The 27,655-nt window shown below is 44.3% G+C and overlaps 2 protein-coding genes across 4 annotated transcripts in view; one reads left to right on the forward strand and one right to left on the reverse strand.

Moving 5' to 3' along the window:
* Positions 1-27,655, forward strand: part of MCF2L2 (MCF.2 cell line derived transforming sequence-like 2) — a 272,166-nt gene that overhangs the window by 113,021 nt on the left and 131,490 nt on the right. The gene's annotated exons all lie outside the window — the stretch shown is intronic.
* B3GNT5 (UDP-GlcNAc:betaGal beta-1,3-N-acetylglucosaminyltransferase 5) lies at positions 244-27,448 on the reverse strand. 3 transcript variants are annotated; one of them, XM_054982303.1, is made up of 3 exons: positions 27,326-27,428; positions 5,735-5,800; positions 244-2,580 (listed from the first exon to the last, which is right to left on the reverse strand). In XM_054982303.1, exon 3 carries the CDS (start codon positions 2,249-2,251, stop codon positions 1,112-1,114), a length of 1,140 nt encoding a protein of 379 aa, XP_054838278.1. In that variant the 5' UTR covers positions 2,252-2,580; positions 5,735-5,800; positions 27,326-27,428; the 3' UTR covers positions 244-1,111. The 3 variants fall into 3 exon arrangements, with proteins under 3 accessions (XP_054838278.1, XP_054838279.1, XP_054838277.1); XM_054982304.1 differs by lacking the exon at positions 27,326-27,428 and adding an exon at positions 7,792-7,812; XM_054982302.1 differs by lacking the exon at positions 5,735-5,800 and having other exon boundaries at positions 27,326-27,448.

A 27,655-nucleotide genomic window follows, 5' to 3' on the forward strand; every position in this document is an offset into this window, starting at 1 on the left:
CTCCTCTGAAGCCTTCTTCACCTTTTTTTTAAAAAAGTGTACTCCTGTTTCTTAAGTTTAAGAGTAACACAATGAATGGGGAAGCTAGCAGACTGAAGGGCCGTTTCCAGACAGCTTACCTGCCTCCGGAACATCGCGCCATCTTGCGGGGAAAACGCGAAATATCACGTTTTCTCACGCGAGTTTTGCACAACATCGCACAAAACTCGCGCAAGAAAACACGATATTTCGCGTTTTCCCCGCAAGATGGCGCGACGTTCCGGAGGCAGGTAAGCCGTCTGGAAACGGCCCAGGCAGAAGATGGGCTGGAAGGGAGGCGTGTGTTGGAATGTATAGACGTACCTTTCAAAGACACGTTTATTTTACAGTTCAGCTTCTCGCAGTATAAATTGTTTTACTGAACTCAGAGATGAAGCGTGATCTTCTTGCGAATGTATTCCTGTTGCAAATAGTTTATGGTGGAAGGCTACAGCGGTGAGCGAAGATACCTTTTAGTTTTGGTCATCAGTATCGCTGGCTTAGTTTGAACCAGTGTCTGAAGCCAGCATTTTAGCACCTATTACGTAGCATTAACGTTTCTGAAGATTTGTTTTAAGTGATCAGCAGTCTTTGGTATTATAATACATAACAAATCAAGTCACTGTAGAACCAAGGTGAGATAATGCTTGATGGGGAAGGAGAAGGGGAGAAAATGCCGATTAACTAACTTGCAGGGGGGAGAAACCCCTTCACACCAATAGATGTTACTTGTCTTAGAGGAAAATACAATACACGGACTTCTTATAAGAAGCCTGCATTTTCCCAGGTTCTAGTTCTTTCCCCCTACAGGTAGTTCAGCATTCGGAAGTGTAAACTTTTGAGTTGTTAATAGGTATCTAGCCAAATTTTAATTCATTTGGATGGTGATATACAAACCAGGACAGATGGGAACAAATGGGTTCAAACAGCTGTAAGGGTACTTTGAGGGAGCTGTTAATGGAATAAATTTGGTTTAGAGGCAAATATTCACATTTTACATACATTTTTGGTATATACATCTTGGAAAAAACCAGTTAAGGGGTTTCTCTCATTCTGTTTTTGGCTCAGTAAGTCCACTTTGGTTATTCAAGTATTAGAACAGGGCAGCCGTGCAGGGATAAGTGTCCTCATAATGTATTCTGCATAGCAGCATGATGTTAACTATTTTGCAATACATTCTGCCAAAAAATCCAGAAGAAATGTTTTCCACTTTTGGATCTGTAGCTTGCTTCCAAAGATAGCGAAGATCTTCTACGTGGCCATGAGAGGTCATCATTTTGTTATAAATACAAGGATGATATGGAGCCTTCCCTTCCCCAGAAAAAAAATTGTGATATTGTGGTACAACTCCCATCTTGTTGGCACAGAGACCCATAAAGACATCATCGATGTAAAGGCTTGTATTAAGCGTCTGTGAGGCCACGTATACTTTAGCGGCCACATCGCTGGATATTACATACGCAGCCCCAGCTGTGTAGTCAGGATAAGCAGGCCACGGGTACATTTCATAGGGAACATAGTATTTACTGGTCTTGTCTCTTACGGGAGGTGATCCACGATGGACACGCCCAATCCAGAGATCCTGAACTCCTATCTGTGCAAGACTTTGGAGGTATGCTACAAGATTTGGCATGTGAATGAAAATGTCATCGTCTGCTGACATAATGAACTTGGCATGAGGGCAGTACTTATTGACCCAGCTGAACTGCAAGAGTAACTTGATGGTCAGATTGTGAAACGTATCCGTGAAGTCTTGCTGAATCAGATCACCATATTTATCATCTTCCATCTGAAGTCTTTTTTGCATGTTTTCCCTGTGTTCAAAGTCTTTCAGCTGCCCCAATGCAAACAGGGTTTTTATGTTGGCATTTAGATAGGAGCTGACATATTTTTCATTACCCCATGTTTGTCGAATTGCATCTCGACGGTAGCGGTTCTCAGGTGAACTCTTAACAAACAGCAGGAGGAGGATGTCTTTCTGGTGACATTTCTCCTGGTGATTGATCAAGTATTGATAGCTTGTTATCCTGTCCATGCTGTCCCTGCTAACAGACAGGCTTTCATTCACAAAAGCGTAGCTATTGATGAGGTATCTATACGAGTAGGACTTCACATGGCCCACAATACTACTGTCATCTAGTGGTCCCCAAAATATCATGAGACAGAGTATGAAGCAAGTGGCAAATATCTGCATAAATTGGCATCTTCTAACTCTTCGAGGATTAACGTACATTTTGGTGCCGTCTCTTATTCCTTGTTCCAGTTAAGGATTAGTGTTTTTAAATGGCGTTCTTGTCGGAGAGTTTACAGTCACTCTTTCAGGAGAAGCATTCATTGTAGAAGCATCTTTCTTTTGGACTGTAGCATCAACAAGAGTCAAGACAATGATTTTATAAGACCTCTCTCCTGAAATGCTGTTTTGCTAGCGCGGAAGGGACACAGAAGAGTCTACAGGACAGCACCTGCCAAATACACTCCTTCCTCTGCTGCATCTTCAAGCAACCTAAATATCTCAGGGCCGATGCTCTCTTACATCTTCAGAAAAGGGATGGATGCGAGGGTCTAAGAAAAGACACAGGAAAGGAAATGGTTTTAACAAGACGTTATTGCCATTCATAAAAACCCACCGAAAAAGGGTCAAAACCAGAACAGGGGAATGATAATTACTCCATTTTTTTTTTAAAAAAGCCCAATTTTAGAACTATTTGGCTCTTTTAAAAGAAGAGTAGCATGATTTCAGCTTCCACAGCTGGAGTCCTTGCTGCTTGGAAATTTCTAACTGGAAGCTGCATCAGTTGGGCACCAGGCATTTCCCGCACTGGAGTCAGATTCGTTTTATTGTACATGGTCATTGGCCTTCACAATATCAAAACACTCTCGAATGTCAGTATAATACATAATCAAAATGATCAGGTAATCAAACACTTCAAAACCACATAAAATGCCCTGCTAAAAAAAAAACTTTAAAATTAATAAAACCTTCTAAAAGCAATCACAGCGAATCAATGGCTGATTCCTTTGCTCTGATCTTCCTAGCAGCTAAAGCAAAAAGCGCCAGTCTTAGTGAAATAAAAGAATCCTTGTCGGAGAGCATTGTAACAATCATGAGAGTCAGACAAGGGGTGTAGAGCAAACAAGATCTTAGACAGGAATTTATTCCTAGGTTCTGTGCATAAAGGGCAAGCCAGGATATAATGAGGGAAGTCTTCCACTGAATGACCACATATACAGATGCGTTGGTCAACTGATCCAGAGGAGTTAGCCGTGTTAGTCTGTGGTAGCAAAATCAAAAAGAGTCCAGTAGCACCTTTAAGACTAACCAATTTTATTGTAGCATAAGCTTTCGAGAATCACAGTTCTCGACGTCAACTGGCATCTTTTTATATCGACCCACTAGCATCTCCGTAGGCATTGTTTGAAAGCTCAATGAAGTAAAGGTCCTCCTAAGATTATACACAGTTATGTTGGTTAAGTAGGAGGCCTTACAATGATCTTTTTTAATCATATTAAACCAAGGGGCAAACCTTGAAGTTTCCCACACTAGTATCTCTAGCACAAAAGGAAGGCTCACTGCACTACACATTCCTGGCTATCCCATAACCAGTTGGTAAGATTCGGAGCTTCAGATAAATGCTGTACACAGTAATCAACACTTTGACCACTCAACGTATTTCATTATCTCGGAACAAGTTATACTAGCCCTGTAAGATAAGTCAGCTTTCTCCCAGTGTTGCAGTACAGGAGAGGTGATAAGAACTGAACTTTGGGCAAGGTTCAGTGTTCAAGCCTGGGCCTGGAAATGTAGGATCAGAAATCCACTAAATGGTCGGGGGTTGTTCTTCCCCAACCCTCTGCTTTCTGGGGCAGACCCGCTGCTTAGTCAGCCTGCCCCCCCCAGCTGGTTGCATTTATAAAGCTGTAATAAAAAGCAAAGGTAGGAGAAGAATTAAAGTTGCTTCCCCACCTGTTACCACCACCGCCAAGCTATCTAATAGACGCCTGGGTTCTCTGGATCTCTACTAAGCCTGCTCTCCCAGCCTTGGCCACTATCTTAGACCAAGCTTGTTGTATTCCATTACCTTTGCTCTGGTGTGTTCTGGGAAGAATTAATGACAAGAAGCAAGTGATACTGATTTCTTGCACATTATTACTTGGTATTGAGCTGCAGGGGCTGGCGAGGTATTTCTTTAGAAGGAGCACTTAAATTTAAAAACTTCTTCCTTTGCTAGCTCGCGTGGTCAGTGTGAAATAAAATCCATCGGCACGACTGAATCAGCAACATTCTTGTGTGCTTCTCTCTATGCCTGCAGACTCTTCTGAAACTTGGACCGGTCATTCCCAGGGTCATGGGACCCATGTGGAAGAACAGCTGCATAGGTTAGAGAGCAGGAGGCAGAGAGGGCGAAGGGTGAATGTGCACGCGCCTTTTTCTTCTTCTGCAATCGCAGATATGCTTAGGGAAAAGATCAGTTTCATACCCTTCTCATTCCAGCCTGCTGCGCCTCTCCCTAACCTGAGGAATTATCTTTATGGGGTTCAGACGGTGCTGCAGAAATGTGGGGAGGAGAGAACGACATGTGCTTTCTGTGATCAGATGGTTGGAGCTTAGAGTTGCCAGCTCCAAATTGGGAAATTCCTGGAGATCTGGGAAGTGAAACCTGGAAGAAGTGGGGTTTGGGGAGGGAAAGGACCTTGGCATGGCATGATTCCATAGAGTCCACCCCCCAAAGTAGCCATTTTCTCCAGGTGAACTGATCTCTGTGGCCAGGAGACCAGTTGTAATTCAGGGAGATCTCCAGCCACCACCTGGAGGCTGGCAACCCTATTGAAGCTGCACCATTACCACAGTTCCGCTAAAACTTAGTCTAACTTGGTGTACTCAGTTAAAAGCAACCATTGAACGTAACACTACCACTGATTGCCTACCAGGAGCCCCTTGAGAAAAGGTTTTACTGCACAGTATAACCATTAAAAAAAAATTCTCAGAGTATTGACATGCTGCCTCAAATTCAACATTTGTTTAGTGCCAGCTGTGCACAGGTACTCTACAAACATTCAAATAGGCACCCAGAGAAGCTTCTGTACTTGGGTGGAACTACATGCAGTTCCTTTAATGAACGTTTTCTTTTTATACTGCAGTCACACAGGCTGCGAACTGATTTTTTTTTTTTTAAGCACAGAAAAAGGGGCTACTTAACCCCTTTCCCATTTTTTGTGCTTCTCAGTTTCAGTCTTAGCAATGACATGCCTTACAGGCACCTAAATCTCAGAACCAGAGACTAGGCAGGAAGGCAGTGCTTTAGCCCTTTCCCGGACCGATACTTTCCACTGTGAACAAAGGAACAGCCCTTAAAGCAATTACAGAGCAATCATATTTTTAAATTTTAAAAAAATACTTAAGCACTTGTAGATGGGCTTTCAGAATATTCAGAGTGCATTACAAACTTATAATCTTGCTGTAATCATAGCACACACAAACACTTAAGTTACTACGTCTTGCTGAGGCTACCTCGCAAGTTTATTCAGCACAAGGCTTTCCTGATTCATAGCTCAGTCATAGCCACTGTGCTGTACGAGATATAAAAGTGCAAACGGGAGACAACGTGGTGTAATGGTGCTGGGCTAGGATCTGGGACACCCAGGTTCAAAGTCCTGCTCTCACGTGGAAGTTTGCGGGGTGTCCTTGAGCCAATTCCACACACCCAGCATAACCTACCTCACAGGGTTGTTGCAGGGATAAATGGGAAGTGAGGAGACCTCCGTAAGCCGCTCTGGGTCCCTACTGGGAAGAAAGGTGGGGTATAAATGGAATTAAGAGTCTAAATTAAGGTATTTCAAAAGTGCCTAACACAATTCTATGCAAAGGTTAAATTTGCACTGTTTAGTTGATCTGACTTTTGCAAAACCAAGTACCATTTAAAAGCAAAAATGTCTTCTGGTGATATTCTTCCCATTCTCATCATATTTTAAAGATGTGTGTTATTTTAAAAGGGGGCATCTGTTATTCAATTGAGCTGGCAAAACCACTGAGTAACAGTGCAATAAGAAGGGAAATTAGATTCAATTGCTTGCTCCCAGGGACCCCCCCCCCCCAAAATACCGAGAGCTTGGGAAAAGTCTGTCCCATATGATAGTTTATAATATTGGAGCAGCTCAGAGGACCCTGCACAAAATCAATTTCTTATTAAGAAATTGGGATAAGAATTTCCAAGAAAGGGAAGTTAAATTTGAAAGGCAAGCTACTCATTTTGTCCAAGAAGTCCTCATACGTATTCTGCGATAAGAGAGAGGATGTCTGTTTTCACCATTCAGAATTGTGTGGAAAGCCTCCACGTAGCCCGTAAAGAAATTTCCTTCAACATAAGGATACTCAAGATGGGAGAAAATGCCTGCAAGAAATCTTTGAGAGGGAAGGGGGAGAAGCACCTGCCATCATCCTCTGAGAGAAGCCATATTGAATTCTGAGGTAAAGAACCCCTTTTGCAGTTAGGGTACTGGTCACACCCAATTGGGATCAAGTATATACCAAGGAGGATCAAAAGCTCAGCCAAAAGTTGGAAAGGCCCAGTGACCGCTAAACACGTGATCTGTCCACCCCATGAACAAACACCACAACAAAATTGCACTAAATCTTCGTGCCTTCAAGTCCAGGAAAGGAAGTTTCCAAAGGCCACTCCACGAATCTCCCTCACAAGGCTGAGGGGACAAAAGATGAGAAGGACAGCCACATCTCCCTGTGGAGGCACAAAAAGCAGGACAGAGACTCAAGCTGCCATTTTCTGCCCTTGTTCTCTTTCTGAGGGAATGGCGGCCACAAGCATTCACCCCTCTAGCCTCCTCTTTGAGGGGGGAAAAAGATACATTAAGGAGAGGGGGCAGGGAGGGAGTCAAAAAACGCCTCAGAACTAGAAGCCGTGACACTTCAGTTTCACCTCTCCTCAATCTTCAAAGGAATTTATTAATTAAACATTTATATCCTGCCTTTCCACATAGTTCAAGGCAGCTAAGAATAATAGTTTTTTTTAAAAAGTTGTGGAAACAGGCAATAGCCAACCCATTTCCTGTCAGGGGAAAGCTCACTTTCCAGCCATGCTTGAATACAAAGGAGTGCACAATTCCCCTGCAGTTTTCCTCCATACCATATGCTTACCAGAGACCCAGTTCCTGGACAATGCTGTGCTCTTTACTGGGCCGTTGTGAGGGCCGTAAGAAACATGGTCAGGAAGATTGCCGTTTCAACAGGGCGCCAACCCAACCCTCAAGTATTGCACTAGTCACCTCTTCAGGCCATGTGCTGCCAAAGAAGGAATTTCACCATGACCGGCTGTGTTCTGGATAATGCTGCTTTTAAAAGTTTCTTTGCTACATCTGAGATGCACACTCTGCCCCGCTCGTATTAAAGCCACCTTGACTGAAGCAGGCAGGCAGACACCCCCCCCCCCCCCATTAAACCAAATGGAAAGCAGAAGAAACTCTGCATGCCGCTCAGGAAATCAGAACTGACCAGCAGAACCCGAAGCCCCGTCTGAAGTCAATAGCTAACACAGCAAGTAAAAGCATGCCAGAAATTAATTGGTCTTGAATTACTCTTCCTTCCTACAGACCGCCTCAAATTTAGGAATTGTGGCAGAACGAACACAAGACACCATCCAAATCCATTGACTGCAAATAAAAAGGAGAGGGGAGGATTGAGAGATACTGTATCCTACTGCATCCACCTGCCTGCCGTGGCCACCCTTTACCCTCACCATTCGTATTAGCACTTCCCCGTACCTCACACTGCAGAAGCGGGCCAAGAAGATGCAACGTACACAACTCAATGCTTCCAGTAGAATTAGAAGTGTTCAGTATCGTAAACACACTGGTTTAAAAAAAGAAAAAAAGGAGAGCAACACTGGCCTACAGTTCTACCTCCTCTCCTTTCCCAGATTGTGAGCCTTCTCTGTACCTTGGGACTTTGGACTGCACCCTTCTTTATCCTCAGAACAGGGAAGTCAGGTCTCCACTTGCTAGCCTGGCTGTTGAGGGAAAGACACCACCAGAGGCTTTCCAGGGCCGATTCCAGATGACTAACCTTAAGTCGCTTCATGCCGCCCTCTTCCGGATTGTGACGGGGAAAATGCGAAATATCGCGTTTTCTCACGCGAGTTTTGCGCGTCGTGCGTTTTGCGTTGTTGTGTCTGAAAGAGATCCCTACAGGATCGAGTTGGTGCTGCACTGTTCCTCCATTCTATTGGATTACACAAAAACTCTCCCAACGTTCAATTTTTAAAAAGCTGTGTGCCAGAGGGGGGCGGGGATTGGGGAACCAGGGACCACTTTCACTTTCCAAAAAAGATTTGTGTCCACAACATAGGTGGGCATGGGGAAGAGTTCAGAGTACCGTCAAGTGTGGTTGACCATCTGCAGCACAGAAAAACAACTCATTTTAAATATGAACTATACTTCTTCACAAGTGTAATTCAAGTAATGCGACACTGACATTTCTCCGATCCCATAATAGAACACAGCTTTTTAAAAGTTAATGCATTTTTACTACTTTTTGCTATAAAGAAAATAAGCCCACGTTTTCAGGTTGGGAGGAAAGGGGTTCATTTTTGCATTGAAAAACAGTAGAGGCAGTATTTTTAAGATTCAGGGCCATAAATAGGAAAGATAACAGGTAGAGTCAGGACTTGTGTGGTGCTGTAATGTTTAAGTAGAGCCTTCGCGATAATTATGCCAGAGTCACACCGTTTGCTCTCAGTAGTAAAGTGATTTTGGCTTTTACCTTCTGTTGTACTGTACCTACACACAGATAATCACATAGTTCTGGATGCATTGTGCTTTACATTTTATTTTCAAATATACATGTAATAAACACAGAAAGCAACATACAACCGTAAACAGCAGCTGCAGTTACTACTTAAGTTCCACATCTGTAAAATGGGAATGTGTTGAGTTTAGTAACTCACTCTACACTATACTAGGAGTGGGAGTTCTAGAAACAAAATCACACAGTGACAACAGAGGTTGCATATATAGAGCAGTATGCATTGCAGTGACACTTTCCCAGGCTTAGAACGTCATAGTTTATTATAGAATTTTTAACTACCCTTCTGTCATAAAGGCATTCAAGAATGTGGACATATTTATAACGCAAGAATACAGCAAGCTGTTCCAGCAGCAAGCTGAATATATTAGTATGTACTAGGACTAGAATATGTCTGTAGTTTTAAGAGTGCTGACTGTTCCTACATAGACAGGTTTTCACTAGGAAGATGCTATGCTTTACTGGCACATTCCTTAATTTGAAAGGGTATGTCTTTGTGGGACCAGTGTCATACAGTCTGTTCAGCATGTGTTATTGTCTTTGTAGTCTTTATTCTGAATTTCAATCCAATTTGCTGGCACCCTGAATGTCTAAACTCTCTGGAAGGTCATCTGAATTTGTGGTTTTGTATTTGCTTTTTGGTACAAATGGAAAAGATTATATTATCAGTGGCAAAATTCCTATCTATTGCAGTGTGATTTTAAAAGGGCACCTCTGTGTGAGAGGATATTTTGCTTATGTTTCAAGCTCTGTTTAGTTTGTGTGCTGTGGTCACCGGAGTGGACTGGAAATAAATGGAATGGAATTGAAAATGTTAACCAAGAAGGGACATTCTCAAAAGATCCACCAAGAGGGCTCTTAACCCACAGTCTGACTCATGCAAATGCCAGCAGACCTTAGGACACCCCAATCCCAGTTTAGAGCAGTTGCCAAAGAAGTTGGACACTATTAAAGTAGATTAAACTTGCAGCATTCATGCTTGAAGCTAACTGGCATGAATAATAGTCACTGGAGCTTTGATTTGATGTATTTATTGAAGGTACCAAGCTAGAAAGAAGAATGGCTGTAGCATAAGCAAAACTTCAACAGGAAAGAAGAAACCTTCAGAATGAACAGAGCATGGTTTCCAGCTCTGAAAAACACCAGGCTAACAAAACATTCTATCCCCGACAATAGCCCTGCAGAGAAGATTAGCACATCAAGTACCAATCCATATGCAAAAGAACCTCCTCAGGATACAGTGAAGCCTCCCGCCATTAGCATTCCACACCCTGGGAAACTCTTACAGGATGACTCAGCTCAACCCCACCCCTCCTGAGTAGATACAAATGACCTGCCAACATCTTTTCCACACTGTGACACTGAGAGATCTCTGTCTTTTGGTGCCACACCTCTGAAGATGCCAGCCACAGCTGTTGGCGAAACGTCAGGAACTACAATGCCAAGACCACGGCAATACAGCCCGGAAAACCCACAACAGCCATCGTTCTCCGGCCGTGAAAGCCTTCGACAATACATAGAAAGAAGAACATTGTGCCATAAAATTCAATCCTGGGTTGTATCAAAGGGGCCATAGCATCGAAATCGCAGGAGGTCATAGCCCCTCTCTATACTGTCTTGGTCAGGCCGCACCTGGAGTATTGTGTGGAGTTCTGGAGGCCTCACTTCAAAAAGGATGCGGACAAAATCGAGAGGGTGCGGAGGAGAGCGACGAGGATGATCAGGGGTCTGGAGACTGAGCCCTGTGAGGAAAGGCTGAGGGCCTTGGGAATGTTTAGTTTGAAGAAGAGGAGGTTGAGGGGGACATGATTGCTCTCTTTAAGTATTTGAAAGGCTGTCATTTGGAGGAGGGCAAGGAGCTGTTCCAGTTGGCAGCAGAGGGTAGGACCCGAAACAATGGGCTTAAATTACATGCACAAAGGTACCGGCTGGATATTAGGAAGAACTTTTTCATGGTCAGAGTAGTTCAAAAGTGGAATCAGCTGCCTAAGGAGGTGGTGAGCTCCCCTTCACTGGCAGTTTTCAAGAAGAGGCTGGATGAATATTGGTCAGAGATGCTTTAGGCTCATCCTGCAGTGGGCAGGGGGTTGGACTAGGTGGTCTGTATGGCCCCTTCCAACTCTGTGATTCTATGAAATCTGGGCTGGCATGCCAGCCTGAACACCAAACAAGTTTACATTCATGTTAAAAGCACAGGGAACGTGCTTCAGTTAGAAACCTACGAGCGGGCATCGTATGGGTTACAGATGGTCTGAACTTGAAGTTTGAAACCAAAATTCCATCAGTAAGAGCGACGGGGAAAAGCTTTTATTTTTAAGCAAGAGAGTCGATTCCTAATCACAGCACCAATCAGCACGGCCAAGATTTGCCCTTCGTGGGTGTGTAACAGAAAAAGCTGCACAAGCAAGTTTGATAAACACAAAATGAAGTCAGCACTTTTCTTTTGCAGCACGAGTTAAGCTCTTCATTATTTGGGTGATATGAATGGCACAACACACACCCTGAACGAATTAAATACTCAGCAGCTACCTATGACAGAATGCCATTACAAGCCTACCATCAGCTGGCAAGCTAAAAATATTCATGAGAACAAGGAGTGTTGTACAGACCCACCTGGACTATTAGCCAATTGCTGTTCTTGTTGCAACTGGGGAAGCAAGATGGCATGCTGTCCTATGTTTCTTCCACCTCGGTTGCTAATGTAAAATTATATCCTAGCCCAGTGACACCAAAAGTTTCTACTTCCAGGGATCCTTTTCCACTCAAGCTAGTCTGCTGTAAATCTCTGCATGTCATAGCAAATGATAGATAATGTTCTAGGAAGCACCGTTTGCATTAGCTCAGTCTCCCGGGCTTCACTATTTCCTGGCACGAATGTATAGCCTACAGTATATCCCGGAGTTAGGACTCAACCATTGCTTGAAAGCCACTGCCATAGCCTAGGTTTGTCTCTCTTAACATGGTGCAGTCTGGAAGCAGTTATTTCACATTTTAACAGAATGCTATAATGGTATACTTCCAGGTCTCTAGAAGACCAGTGCATACCACCTTAAAAAAAAAGAGAGTTCAGATTAACAGCAAAGGTGAATTTTCTTACTAAATAAAGCTGCGATATCTAGGTGCTATTATAATGGTAATCTCCCCAATTGTCAATTGCATATGGTCTTTGAACATGGAAGTCAAGTCATTTACAAGGAAGCATGCTTTTCAAAAGCTGTGCTTGGAAAAGAGGTCATTATAAAGAACTTCAAGGAGAATGAGGTTAGCCAAAGCATGGGTCTCCAGGCGAGTCTAATTCAGAAAGAAAGAAAAAAACCCACAGGTTTTACAGACTGCATTTCAAACCACTAGTATCAAAAAGGCTGCATGTTATGAGTAAAAAGGCAAGAAATGATACTTTCATTTGTTTCTTAAGTGAAACTCATTTTCTTACCCACAAGCCATCTGTAGCATTAATCATGGAACTTTAATTTTATTTTCCACTTTTAAAAAGGTGCACTACATGCTAGATTTCAAATTAGGTAAGGCCAATTTACGGGGCCTGTCCTTGTTCTATTGCTGGTCTCCAGCACAAGATCATATGAAAAGAACCCATCCTGCCTGCACACAAGCACATCTGGATCATTGTGGAATTTCCATTTGGTGTGGTAATGGAAACCTCTGATCTCCCCAAGCAACATCCTGAAGCCAACACTTTCTTCAGTTGCTTGTTGCTACTTTTGCTATTTCCCCAGATAGGCAGATCCAGGTGTCAAAAAGGATGCATCCACTGGAGGAAGAGGGATCTTCAAATGGCACATTGGTTCGAAGGAGCACCACTGATTCCCAGGTTGCACTACTCTAATTTAACCTCCAGCTTTGCTGATACAAAGGACCACCACATTGTTCTTTTGCTCTTCACATCGCAAGGGACTTCTGTATCTCTTTTAGTGCATTGGACTAACATTGGACTAATTGCTCTTTATGTTCACAAAAGGAAGAATGCCATATTTGTCCTATCTCCTTTGTACTAGCAGCTTGGCACAACTTAAAAAACCCGCTTTATATCCAGTACCCTCTAAAATAATCTAGTTTTTAAATGTTTTATGTTATTTATAAATCCTCCTTTCTCACTGAGACTAGAGTTGCCAACTCTGGGATGAGAAATTTCTGGAGATTTGGAGGTAGATGCTGGGAAGAATGGAATTTGGGAAAGGGAGGGTTCTCAATGGAGTATAATGCCATAGAGCAGAACCACAAGTGACAAAAGGCACAGGTTGGACACTTGTCAGCTTCCCTCAAGTTTTGATGGGAAATGTAGGCAGCTTGGCGGAATGTTGGACAAGTGACAGTTGAAAAGTCCATTGGACAGCAGTCGGAGAGTCAAGCTGCAAGACCAGGATGCCTACATTTCCCATCAAAACTTGAGGGAAGCTGACAAGTGTCCATTCTGTGCCTTTTGTCACTTGTGGTTCTGCTCATAGAGTTCATCTTCCAAGGAAGCCATTTTCTCCAGGAGAACTGATCTCTGTTGTCTGGAGATCAGTTGTAATTCTGGCAGACCTCCAGGCCCCACATGGAGGTTGGTAACCCTAACTGAGACTCAGAGTTGATTACATAGTATAAGTCAATAGGGTCTGCAGCTGAGACATATGATAGGATAATATTTGAAAATAAACAGAAATCTGATACGGAGCAAAAATGAAGCATAAGTCTACAGTGTGTCTCATTCATTCATTCATAGTCCGCCTTTCTCACTGAGACTCAAGGCGGATTACACAGTGTGAGATTAGTACAGTCAGTATCAAGGACAATTTCATAAACAGTGCCATAGGGGAAATAAACACAAGTTTACAATGATACATCATTAGCATGAATCCAATACGGAGTTGAAGAAATGCAGAAACAGAACATAAACAATGCTAGGGCTGACACAGGAGCACATATTTAAAGCAACAGAGAGTTCATCATAAGATAACATAGTCGTGAAATCGATGGGTGAAGTTTATGGTCCCTAACTTAGTAGCAGAGCAACTGAGACCCTCCCCAACTACAATAAAAAAGCCTTTTTGAATAATTTGGTTTTGCATCATTTGCAGAAGGCTAGGAGAGTGGGGGCTTTCCTGACCTCAGGCAGGCTGTTCCACAGGGAAGGGGCCACCACAGAGAAAGCCCTGTATGAGCTGCTGTTGATTTCGCCCATGTGCAGGGTGGCACCTGCAGGAGACCCTGTTCAGAGGAGCGAAGTTGCTGCGGAGGAACATAGGGAGGGAGGCAGTCCTGTAGGTATGCCAGACCAAGGCCGTGAAGAGCTCTGTATGTGATAACCAATGCCCTGTACTAAGTCCGTTTAAAACTACAGCTGAGGGCTAAACTACAAGAACACATGGCTCTGGGGGGGGGGGGAAGATGCATCATCCCCACATCATAAACCAAGCCAGTTGTTGAGAATAAATCCCTGTTCTAAATATCTCAGCCTTAGCAATAAACTTTGGGAGATCCAAAAAATCACAGGTATCTAGAATGCCTTCCTTCCTGGAGTTCAGGGCAACATTTCCAGGATTAGGCTGTTTTTCTTTTTTACCAACAGCAACCCTGGGAAGATGTCTAACGGGGAGGGGTACAAGATCATTTAGGAAGTTGTTAGTAGGCAAGAAAGAATTTGATACCAGATTTTTCCAGGCTCAGAGACAAGTACTCTATTCCAGTGGTTCTCAACCTGGGGCCATATGGCCCCCCAGGGGGCCCCAGGATATTCCAAGGGGGCCACAGGTAAAAATTGCATAAATGGGGGGCCACGGCACGAGACTAGGGGGCCACAGAGGGAAGTGAGAAGTGAAGAAAACAGAGAAGTGACCAAGAAAAGAAAGCAGAAAAGACAGTGTGTGGGGTGCTGTTTCTTCATGCAAGTGTAACCCTGAGTCCACTAGGGGGAGCTAAAGAGCAGGGGTATGCCATATAAGGAAGAAAAAGCGCAATTTCCCCAGAGTTATTGGGAGGCCTGAAGGACTCCAGATTTTGTTATAAACCTACATATTTGATATTCTAGGTATACCTTTATAAGGCTACCTTTATACCAGTAGGACGGGGGGGGGGGCACCGGAAGGAAACGAGGTCGGAAGAGGTTGAGAAACACTGCTCTATTCACTACGTCTCACAAAGAGGGCTGGATGTAAAGTAACCCAGACACACACACGCACACCTGCACCCAGTTAAGCTAATGTTTCTGTATGCGTACACACATGCAATCTATTTACCACCCATTGACTGCTGGGCAAACACGCTTCCTTTAGTCATGTATGTGATATTGGGAAATAAACGAAGCTACAAGAAAATCAATGGGAAGTCAGTGCTATGCATTTGTGCAAGCAGTTGCCTCAATCAGTTGTTTCATTGGGTAGTTTTCTCTTTAGCAGCTTCTCCATCACCTCTGCACTCATAAACACACCTCTCAGTTAAGTACAGAAAGCAAGACAGAGGTTCAAGGAGGGATAATGTGAAAGAGGGAAAAATCAACCAAAAATCGAAATCCAGCGCTGCACACATGATCAACTCAATCCATCACGTCCTCTGCCTACAGAGACATTACTGAAGTTAACATAAATGGGGGGATATCTATTATAGAAGTTCTGAGTGCACATCAGAGCATCTGCCCACACTCCAGAAGAAATTCCAAGCACTGCAAAAACTGGCGGGAAAAAATCATAATACTACATGCCCCAACCCATCAGACGTCTGAATAGTTGGCATAATTCATTCACATACACTGTTAAGACTTGGCAGAACATCTCGCAATGATTACTTCCAGTACTGTACAGACATTCTATCATGTATTCATTTGTCACAGTCATCCACTAAGCATTCACAAAGCTGAGGCATTCAGCAGGCAATAGCTTTAGAAACAAAACACATGCTTCTCACAGTACAACACATTTTGGCGTGATGCAAATGTAAAGCTTTTGTTCTCGTATCGCATCAGTATCTGTACTTGGTTTGCAGGCTCTAGTTACAGCCATCAGTGGAAGTTCTCAAGCACGAAGAGAAGGAGTACATGACCCCACTGCCTATCTGTTGGTTGACCTATCTGTCAACCATAGTTAGAGAACATTAAGTCTGCTGCAGGCCTTTAGTTACATTTTACTGTACATCGTGTAAGCCCAGCTCTGTGCCAACCTCTGTTGGCACTTTAAAAAATTCTGTGCTAAATTAGTAAGCAATCTTGGCTGTGTGGCTGTATCCTTTTCGTTCTTTAGAGAAGGAAAAGTATTTATAGTGTTTAAAGATAGATATAAGTTATTTTCTAGAAAGACTTGCCTTGCGCACTAAGAAAACTTTGCCCACTTCTCAACACTCACAACTTGTTTGCTGATACAAAGGAGAAAAACCTGCCTGAACTATATCTTGCTGTGTTTTTTGATATGTGTATTTTATAAGGTGAGGGCCACCACACAGAATGCATATGTACTGGCAGTTCTTGATTTTGAACCTATTTGCAGGTTAATTTTGGTTACAAGAATGATGCCTTTCCAGAATTAGTGAAGCACAATCTTTATTACCTTGGAGGTATTTGTGCTACCATGCAGAAGGAAAGAGTCACCGTGTAGCAGAATGCCATAGCCTCTGTAAAAGTACAGTGCAATACCCTTTTGGGAATTGTTAGCATTATGTAGTGCTGGTGCCCAACTGTTCCATACAAGAACAGGTTATGCCTGTAACAATTTAGAAGAGGAGGAATCTTTCATAAAGCATGTCACGCGTCAAGGGAAGGGGTAGTAAAGGTGTGGATCACCAAAGGTGAAAGGTGGTGTTGTGCTTTCACATTCAGCTTTCCAGACAATCGGGACAATCTCTGGATATTGCACACACACACACACACACCCTGCCCAGTGCCCCATCTTTTCATCTGATTTCCTGCTGGATTTAAGCTGTGTGTTTTCATCATGGGAAAATCAGTGGTTTCAAGAGGTGAGGAGGACATATGATAAGGAAGGGTTTTTGTAAATTTAATAGTGTGACATATTTATGGCAACCATTCCAGTCCTAGCAAAAGCAAACAGCAATCTTGTTTGGCTAAGGTGCATTATTTTTTGCACAAGTTTTTGTGGGCCCATCTAACATAGTAGGTTCTCTTCCAAAAGCCTATGCTACAGTAAACACGTTAGTCTTTAAAAGATACCAAAAAATTGTTTCTAGTTTCTGGAGAGCCACTGTGTGGCATAATACCTCCCTCTCCATAACACCTTCCTCACTTCAGTCATATCCCCTGACTTGGTCAAATGCACCATTCCATTTTGTTAAGTTTCAGAGGTTAGTTTGCATACTCCCCACAACTGCCTACTTCACATGGAAGAATCCAAGCTTCAAGTCCAGTAACACCAGGGCTTTTTGTCAGGGGGAACGCGGGGGAACGGAGTTCCAGAACCTCTTGAAAATGGTCACATGGTTGGTGGCCCCGCCCCCTGATCTCCAGACAGAGGGGAGTTGAGATTGCCATCTGCGCCACTGGAGCGGTGCGGAGGACAATCTAAACTCCCCTCTGTCTGGAGATCAGGGGGCGGGGCCACCAACCATGTGACCATTTTTTCCGAGGGCAACCCACTGAGTTCCACCACCTCTTTTCCCAGAAAAAAAGCCCTGAGTAACACCATAAAGCCCAGCAAGATTTCCAGGGTATAAACTTTAGAGAGTCAAAGCTCCCTTTGTCAGCTATCTGATGAAGGGAGCTTTGACTCTTGAAAGCTTATACCCTGGAAATCCTGTTCTTTAAGGTGCTACTGGGCTCAAATCTTGATCTTCTACTGCAGACCAACATGGGCCATCGTCACACGGCCCCTTATTTCGTCAGTTTTGCACTAGAAATAGTTTCCTCTGTTATTGTTATCAGAACGGATTCTCCCATCTTTTGACAACTGCTTGTTCTTCCAGTCGGTCACATTAACAGGGAAAAGCGCAATTTGACGGGCAGTCAAAGTGCCTTTGGAAACGGGGCCAAAAATTCCCACCCACCCCTTAATTTTTTTTCGCATATTTGCGCTATATCATACTTCCATTATACCAATGTTATGCTGGGCCAACATTTATATATATATTTAAAGGGGGGGCAAGATGGGCAGCAAAGCAGAGATTCCACAGCTACTTGGCACTAAAATTTTAGAGGAAATGTCAGCGTACTCACTCAGTGTAAACTGCTTCAGTTGTTCTTGCATGGCAGAATATCGCAATAGCGCTATAAAAAAATTACTTTGAGGCTTAATTGCAGGTCGCACTGGGGCTTGTGGGAGTGTGGGGTGGGAAAATCAGCGTTAGGTGGGACAGATGATCGGAGAAGTGAGTGCTTTGGCATTGCGAAGCATTCACAGTCGATCCAGGGCATTCACATGGAAGCAGATGAGGAAGACATAAAGAGTCACAAAGCGTGATTTGGGGAGAATGGCGAAATCTAAACAGAACCGGAATAAGGTGACCATTCAGCGGGAGATGGTGCTAAATTTATGGCCGTATGACGACGGCCATGGCTACCCACTTGAAACTGTTTTCTTGGAAGACTGCAGTCTTTTACAAAAGAATGGGGTGCAGGGAAAGTTGATTAGTACAAAGGTCAACACCAACCTATTCTTTGATGGTTGTTGTGGGTTTTCCGGGCTGTATAGCCATGGTCTTGGCATTGTAGTTCCTGACGTTTCGCCAGCAGCTGTGGCTGGCATCTTCAGAGGTGTAGCACCAAAAGTGTCACTGAGAGATCTGTCTTTTGGTGCTACACCTCTGAAGATGCCAGCCACAGCTGCTGGCGAAACGTCAGGAACTACAATGCCAAGACCACGGCAACACAGCCCGGAAAACCCACAACAACCATCGTTCTCCGGCCGTGAAAGCCTTCGACAATACATCAACCTATTCTTCGCTGATGGGATATGATGCTGTTGCCAAAACCTCACCTGAGGATGTTTTGTGGGATGCCGCACAAACAGGTGCATCATGTTTTGAGCAATTATGCGGGAAGGCCATAGATGTCAAGATTGTAACCACGCATTCATTTCTTCCAGGAAGAAATACTGACTCTCCACCATTCACTCATACCTAGCCTCGAGTCCGACACCACATTCCAGCTTGCTCCCTTACCCACACTATTTCATTTTACGCACCCAAAATAAACTACCTTACATAATTTTTAAAAATCCCCAGAAGGCTTTCTGTTTGGGATCATCTCCTAGTCTGAAAATAATTCTGCCTGCTTTAAGCAGGCCTTCGGCTACTTTTCTCTGTGCTTATGCCAAGAAACACCTATTTCTCCCTGGGGAAAGTTTTTCAGCCACAACCATTTTTGTTTGATCTTTCATAATAGTCACTATTATGGAAATCTCTATATATTTAAGTGTATGCTGCAAGCTGAACTGTAGAGTTTTATGCAAGAACAGAGCAGTACTGGTACAATTTAGTTAAAATTTAAAATTAAAAGGACACATATACACTGGATTCTGTACTGCTCTTTAAGAAAATCTTTCATCTGAAAAGTGCTTTTTAATACAAAAAAGAACCCTAGTAGTGTTACTGATATAATTTGTCATTATCTTACATCAGGTGTCTTACCATAAACCATGTGCCCATTCAAACCCAAATACGTTATTTCGGATGCCCCGGTACACGTAAGACCAAAGAAGCATTTATTTAACTTCATTTATACTCCACCTTTCTCCCCAGCGGGGACCTAAAGTTCCTACCTATTACTCCTCCATTTTATCCTCACAACAACCTTGTGAGGTAGGTTAGGCTGAGAGTGCATGAGGAATGAGGGTTGTGGATCAACGGTAGGGCTGCTGCTTTTCACGCAGAAGTTCCCAGGTCCAGTTCTGCAGCATTTCCAGTTAAAAGCGTCAAGAAAGAGCTGATGCGGAAGTCCTCCCTGTGAGACGCTGGAAAGCTGCTACCGTTGCCAGCCAGAGCCGGCATGGCTGACCCTGATAAAGTCCGACTTGGGAAAAGGCAACTTCATGCATGCATGTTTGTTTGAAAACGGCCCAGCACCTTCCACAGCCAATCTCACTAGGACATAATTTTGGTAATGGCCATAGCCTGAGGTAAATGGGCAGGATTACTTTCAGGCAAGATACAATGATCCAAGATTTGCAATCGTCTTGTTTGGAAAGAAGCAGCTTCTCAAAAAGGCACACACCCGTGCAATTATTCCATTAGCCAGTGTCATAAATCTTGCACTTTGCCTATTGTGTTAGTGCATTAAAGGGGACAAAGGCTGATAAGATTTAGCGTCCATTTCCCTCTTCAAGGACCCCCATTGCAAATAGCAATAGCATAGAAAGTTGATTTAGCAGTTGATAGAGAGCCTTACACAATCTTTCCTAGTTTACCTCAGTTCTAAAACCGAATATTGCACGTTTTTATCATGAAATAGCTATAGGAAAACAAGCTACGTGTCCAAGAAGATAACCTGCTGGTTGCTTAGTCCTTCCTTCCACGGACTGGTCAGGTTCAGGTGCTGCTCAGCCTCATTTAAGGCATCCTGAAGCCAACTGAGAATAAGTCGTCAGCCTTGAGCATTCCCCTCATGACCTGTTGCCAATGAGTTAAGATTGCCTTAGTCCCATCACCCAACGCTTACTCCTACTTTGCTGTTTCCACACATCCTTAAAGGGATGGTTAACTCACCGAACTCTGCTGGTTTTCCCCCTTCAGTCCACACGTCTCCAGTCTCAAAACGGTAGCAGGCTGTTTGGCTTCCGTTTTTTTCGGCACCTTTCTGAGAACGCGCTTTCCTGCGGTCCCCGAAAAGCCGCCAACAAAACAAAAGCCAAACAGCTCGCTACCGTTTTGAAAACAGAGACGTGCGGACTGAAGGGGAAAAGCTGGCAGCGTTCAGTGAGTAGGCTGTCCCTTTAAGGACGTGTGGAAATGGCCTTTGTCTGCTCCTTGCTTGCTTGACTGGTGCTTGAGCTCAAAAACAAGGCCTTTGGGACTATTGCTTCCCTTCTTGGAAACATACACCGAACAAACCTCACAATCTCCAGCTTCATGCTAAGCGGACTACTGTGCCTACAGACTAGGTTTCTAAGCTCTCCAGAGCAGCCTGTACAGGCAGTTCCTGAAATAAAGTGTGTTCTCTCTTCTTTTTCGGCACAGAACCAAGCCCCAACAGATCAGAAAAACCAACACCCAGCTGCTATTTGCCAAGCGTTTTACTCGAAGCTCCAGGTAACAGCAAATAGGACACAACTGATGGAAAATGCTCCCAAAGCACGAACATAGCTTTCAAATTACAGAGGTGTAGGTCAAACGGCCGTTTCAGTTGATGGAAGGGATTTCTGCCATCAGGACATACTAGAATTACAATTGCTGTCCGGATGAGAGAGATCCCCAGGAGAAAATGGCTGCTTTGGAGGGTGGCTTGAATTCTGAGGACTTATACCCTGCTGAGGACCTTCCCCTCTCAAAACCGCACAGCAGGGCTTTTTTTCCTGGGAAAAGAGGTGGTGGAACTCAGTGGCGCGGAGGGCAATCTAAACTCCCCTCTGTCTGGAGATCAGGGGGCGGGGCCACCAGCCATGTGACCATTTTCAAGAGGTTCCGGAACTCCGTTCCACCGCGTTCCAGCTGAAAAAAAGCCCTGCTTCTCAGGTTCCATTCTCAAATCGCCAGGAGTTTCCCAACATCCAGAAGTGCCATCATGCCATCATAGCATCGGCATTCAACATGCCTACCCAAAACTCCTGCTGGGTGTTGGGTAATGCTGCTCCCGGGGGAGCCCAAAATCATCCCCCTACACCCATTTTTCAGGACTAGGCACATTTCATCTTGTGCTGTGCTCTGGAGCAAGCAAAAGACAAACAAGAAACAAATGCTGATGGTATGGAGGCGGCTTACAAACCAAATAGGCCATTGAAAAGCACATCATTTTTGGAAACCTGACAAAGGGAACACATGTCATTAAGGCTGCAGACAGCTATCAAGGTAGCATGCAGCATTCTGCAAAGGCCATTTCACAAACAAGATATTTTCCTAAATTGAAATTACCTCTCTGTAGGAAAAGCAATGTTGTAAGTGGCTTGGAGTTCCTGTTGGTTTTTCCAAGACCAGCCCAGACTGGATTTAATCATTAAGCAGTTATCTAATAGATGTAAGGCCACCATAAGAGTCTTATGAAGTGTTAAAGACTAGTTATTTTTTAGTCTAGAAACTTTCATGGACTGCAAGGTGGTCAGAGACACACAGGGGTCCTCTGGTCAGACATATAGAATATTTTGCAGGAAAAGACATAAACAGGCAATGATATGGGGCAGAAAATTTTCCGATGCTACATTTTCCCATGGAAAATTTTCCAATCCACATTTGTAAATATAGCCTGTTTATCTGCTATGCCCGTATACGGACTCCCAATATTTGTCTAAATAGCCTGCTCCTGGACTATTTTAATGATTTTTTAAAAAAATATTGTTGATTTTATGTTTTCGTGATTTTAATGTATTTTTTAATGTTGTTAGCCGCCCTGAGCCCATTTGTGGGGAGGGCGGGGTATAAATTGAATAAAATAAATAAATAATAAATATAGTTGTCGGAGTTGTTGTGCCACAAATCGATCATGTTAGCAGGCCTAAATGTGGGATATGACAGACGCTTGTACATAACCCAGGCTAGTACATGTTGCATTTGCAAGCGTTATTTAACTTTTGTTAATATTATTAAATTATTTTGTTTAAACTTTGCATCATTTTTTTCCAGAAAACCCATACACGTCACTGATGTCAACAGGGTAGAAAGAGCCATGGAATGCAGGAAGCAGAGGGAAAGATTTAATTTAATTTGTTGAATTTCTAACTCGCCCTCCTCATAAGGGGGCTCAGGGCGGATAACAACGCTGTTAAAATACAATAGCCATAAATACAATATAAAATTAATACAGAACTATGCACAAAATACAATTTTAAGCCGTAAACCATCCAACAGCAGCAAGGTAATAAAACTATACACCTGTTCAGCAACCGGGAAGGGTAGGGCAGGCAGGTTATAGATGTATCAGATAAATAGCGGACCAAGGCCACAGCAGAGAGGCCGACCAGGAAGCCCAGCCAGACCTCAACCACTACCATAGGCCTGGCGGAACATCTCAATCTTACAGGCCTGGTGGAACTGTATGCGCCCCCCCCCCCCCTCAGCTGACTCGGAGCTTCAATTTTGAACGTCATCAATATGCGGATGAGGACACCCAATTGTAATGTAACCAAGCATCCAGTTTTACTAGCAAAATCAAAATGGCCTGTTATCCAAGGTGCATTCTGTTGTATTGGACATCTACAATAGATAGGTACTTACAAAAGAAGACAGCTTTGCTAGAGGCAATGGATGTGCACTCCACATCAGAGCAGAAATTACAATTGCCTGCTCCGTACTAACAGATTGCTTGACTACTTTGACAGCAGAGACAATAAGGCAATTTGAGGCAGCTTTGTAAGAGGAGCATTCTTGGTGTGTGTAGCTGGTCCCAACCTGTTTATAACCCAAATGTCACCCCCATCTGTAACTGAAGAGTTGGAATTTCCCTTCCTTCTCAATATATCAATGCACTGAGAAAGTGAAAGATATTTCTTTCCATCTCTGGTCTACGTGGGGAGTCGGGGATTCTGTATCAAAGGTCACATCACCTCTTTCCATGCTGTGCTCAGCAAAGATAAAAGGTGCCCCCTCAACTGCACAGTGCATCTTTGTTCAGCTTAACCCACCCACCCCCAGCAAAGGAGGCCACTCTCATCTCACAGGTGAGAAGCTACAGCTGACAGGTCAGGTAATTCTACATTAGAATTCTCTGTATCCTCACCAACTACAATTCCTAGGATGGTTTCAGAGGAATTGAACAGGAAGAAAACAGCAAATAAGTTTGCACTGTAGCTATGTCCTATACAGTTGGGGAGGGTTTGTGGCTGAGCGATAAGAGCATCTGCTCGGCATACGGGTCCCAATCCTTGGTATCTCCAACTAGAAGAATCAGGTGGTAGGTGATGTAAAAGACCTCTTCCTGAGTCCCTGAAGAGCTGCTGCCAGTCTGAGCGGACAATGCTGATCTTGATGGACAAAAAGTCAGACTCAGAGTGGCAGCTTCATGCGTTCATGTAAACACATCCTCCTTCATAGACAGCACAATAATACCATGTATGCCCTTCCCTTTCTACAGAGATCCAGAGTGTGTGCCGAAGCTGTCACTGATCTGTAATGACTGCTGAAGACAGCTTCCAACAGAAAGATGGTCACCAGTCAAAATTCCTCCAATCCAGATCCTTTTCATCTGAAAAGAATCCAGCATTGCAGTTGGCCCAAATCCAATCAGAGCAGGAGATGCACTTTCGTGAGTCACATCTCACTTCTTCAGTATCTGAAGAAGTGAGCCGTGGCTCATGGAAGCTCCTACCCTACCATAAATTGTGTTAATCCTATAGATGCTCCTGGACTCTTGCTCTTTTTTGCTGCTACAGACAGACTAACACGGCTACCCATCTTGATCTAAGAGCAGGAGACACTCTGTGTATTTACAGCATTCCCGATTTTTAAGAAGTGTCATAGTTCCTCCACGGGCATCTCCCTCTGACCTCTTGGGTAACTAACCCTTCATACTTGCTCTATTCACTGAGCCAGATCAGCGAAATTCACAACAAGAAACATTATTGGGGAGGGAGCAAAATAATCCGTATTAATAGGTATCTGCTACAGGAAGTACAATACTTATGTATACTCAGTTTTTATAGGACCAAAGCTACATAAACTATGTTGTTCAACAAAGAGAATTTCACTGCACTTCTCGATAAATTGTTTATTAGTTGCCCCATCCTGTTGAATGTATTGACTTACATGGTGTAATCCACCTTGCGTCTCAGTGAGAAAGGGAAACTGTAAATAAAATAATGGCCCGTTTTCAAAACCAACAACAGCCCACAAAGATCAGGTGAATTAAACCACGTGTCTTGTCCATCCTTAGAATGAACCCACTACAGAATAACAATGGGGTAACTTGACGGATGATGGTTTTTGGGGAGCAAGATTCAGCCTCACGGCTAGGATATTTCTGTATATATTTGGAGCCATGTGAGATCCCCGTTGTTCCCAGAATGAGTACTGTTCATAGAGCAACTTATTGCCATTGGTCGTATGAGACTGAGCGGGCCGTAATCCTGCACACTGTTATTGGCAGCCAGTCCCGCTGAACACAGCGGTGCTTACAAGCGCAAAGGAATAGGCTACACACGTCAGTTTTCATAACCTAAAAGATGCCAAAAGATTTCACGCAGTCCTTAGAGTGGCGCAAAGCTCTTGAAACATTATCCCTTGTTTCAAAGTTGCTGATCATCAGCGGGAGTCTAGAGGTCTCCCAGGTGTACAACTAATCTCCAGACTAGAGTTCCCCAGAGGGATACCGAGGCTTCAGGGGGGAGGTCTCTATGACATCACGTCCTGCTGAGCCTTGCCTTCCCCTGGCACTGCCTCCAAATCTCCAGGAATTTCCCAAGCAAAAGCTGGCAACCCTACCCTGTTTCCAAGTCCATCAATTCACTTACCCACTTAAAGAGTGTGATCTCAGAAATCGAAACCCTGTACGAATCTGGCTGGCCACTGTGGCAAACACAATGCCTGGCTAAATAACTTTGGGCTGATACGGTAGGGATCTTGGCATGGTAATATACATTCCAGCTTATTTGCTTTTGAGTATTATCATTATTTATTTCATTTCTATACCATCCATAGCCAAAGGTCTTTGGGCAGTTTACAGCAAGTATTAAACAATAAAAAGACAATAAATAGACATTAAAATTAAATATTAATATAAAGAACATTAAAACGGTAGAAACTGTCAAGAACCATTGATAGAGGCACCAAGCCAAACATAACTGGTCCCTGAATGACCAAGGAGATCTTTAAAGGCCTCTGTAAAGACAGATGTCTTAACCTGGCACTGAAAAGATGGCAGATTAGGTGCCAGGCGAGCTGCAGCAGGGGGGTTGTTCCAAAGACAGGGGGCCACCGGCGAAAAGGCTCTCCCCCTAGTTGCCACTTTCCAAACCACTCAAGGAGATGGCACCTGGAGGAAGGCCCCGGAGGCTGAGCACAGTGTCTAGGTAAATTGAAGCCAGGAGAGGTGCTCCGACAGGTATTGTGGTCCCAATTCATATTGAGCTTTGTAGGTTAAAATCTTGTGGGGATAACAACAATGCTGGCATGGGTTTCTGCTCTGATCTGTCCAGAAGAAGGTGTGTATGCAGAGTTAGTTTTTAACGAATCATATGCACAAGTTTGGATCTCACCTGCAGAGGGCAGTAGAGACTGGCACAGCAACTGGCAAACTCCAGCCACGCAAAGAGGGAAAATCCACTCCTTCCCCAACACAAACTAGAGACTGCTTGATAGAACCTTATTCTGCTCCCTTTGCAATATAAGAAGGATCCTTTTCCAGCTTTCCCAGAAAAAGAGCTACTACATAGAGCTGGGTTAATGGCGCGGCTGACTGGAGTGGGCCAGCGGGAGAGAAGGGGCGTGAATGGGGTTGACCTAAAATAAACCCAGGGAAGAGTGCGGCGGGGGTGGGGGGAGCGAGTTCCTCCTGCTAGGTGAACGCCCCCCCCATTGCAATTTCGACTGGGGAAGGGAGAGTAGCCGATGGGGGGGGGCAGTCCTTAGAAGACCTCTGTTTGCAAAAAAAGAAAGTGCTCCTGCAAAACGCCTCTACGACTCTCCGCCTTCGACCCAAGGTGGGTTTCTCCTTTGGAGCCGTGTTGCAATCCGCCCCAGCAGCAGGCAAGCGAGCGAGCAAACAAAACGGAGCTGGATTTGCTCGTTTTTCCGGATGGGAAAAAGCCAGGAGGGCGAGACCACAAACCGGGCAAGCGGAGGTGGTGGGTGAGCGCTGAGCCTCCCCAGGCCGTTTCAAAGTATGTTATTCCGCCGCCTTTTGGAGCCATGGGGCTGAAAGAACGGAGCCGGGGCGGGGGGGGGGGGGTCATTAATTCGTTCCGGGCTTTTCCGAAGACGCGGAAAGCAGCAAACCGGAGAGGCGGCGGATCTGTTTCGAAGAGAGGCATGAAACTGTTGCAGGGTCCGTCGCCGTACCCACTTCCCAAGCGAAAAAGTTACATTGCAGCCAGTGTTTCGGAGCAGCCCGAGCGAAGCCATAAAAAGGAAAAAATTGCGCGTCTTAAGGGGGGGGGGAGGCACGAAAGCGAGCGCTCGGGGGGGAAAAACCACGAACATCTCGGAGCCGTTTAGGGCCATTCGTAACTGCCAGCAAGAAGGACAAAGAGGAAACTCGCCGGGAGTTTTTTAAAAGGATCCGAGGGGGCTTCTTTGGAAAGAAGAGTTTCCTTCCTTGCGCTAAACCCAAGATCAGATACCTCTAAAGTTCCTTCTTTTAAGAACGAAAGGAAAGTTTGCTCCCCTTCTGGCAGGCGCACCCGTTATTTTTTATTATTTCCAACCTCCCTCACAACAGAATAAAAGGGAGGTTTTTTGGAGGAAAAGGGGGGCACTTACCCAGCAAAACTCGGAGAACCAGCAGGGCGAGAAAGGCTGATTTCGGCTTCCATTCCGTCAAGCGCCCCCAAAGGAGGTCTCCCTCCCCAAACTCCGGATTAAAGCTCCTCGCTCTCCGCGCGCTTCTTTAATGCGCTTTACTCAGCCCTTACGCAGGATAAGAGAATCGCTGAGCTCGCTGGCCAATCAGCGCCCTCGAGAGGGGAAGCGGGACTCACAAGCCAGCGCCTCTCTCGGGCTTTTTTTTTAAAAGCACTCCTTCCAAAAGGGTTGCAGCTTTTTAAAAAGCGACCTCCTCCTTCAAAACGTGCAGCCCAATCCCCTTTCGTT

Source organism: Eublepharis macularius, chromosome 6 (assembly GCF_028583425.1).
Source record: "Eublepharis macularius isolate TG4126 chromosome 6, MPM_Emac_v1.0, whole genome shotgun sequence".
In the NCBI taxonomy this organism is placed as follows: domain Eukaryota; kingdom Metazoa; phylum Chordata; class Lepidosauria; order Squamata; family Eublepharidae; genus Eublepharis; species Eublepharis macularius.

What these genes read in the sequence shown, in the direction of transcription:
- B3GNT5 (XM_054982302.1), bottom strand. Translation starts at nt 2,251, where the DNA reads ATGTACGTTAATCCTCGAAGAGTTAGAAGATGCCAATTTATGCAGATA.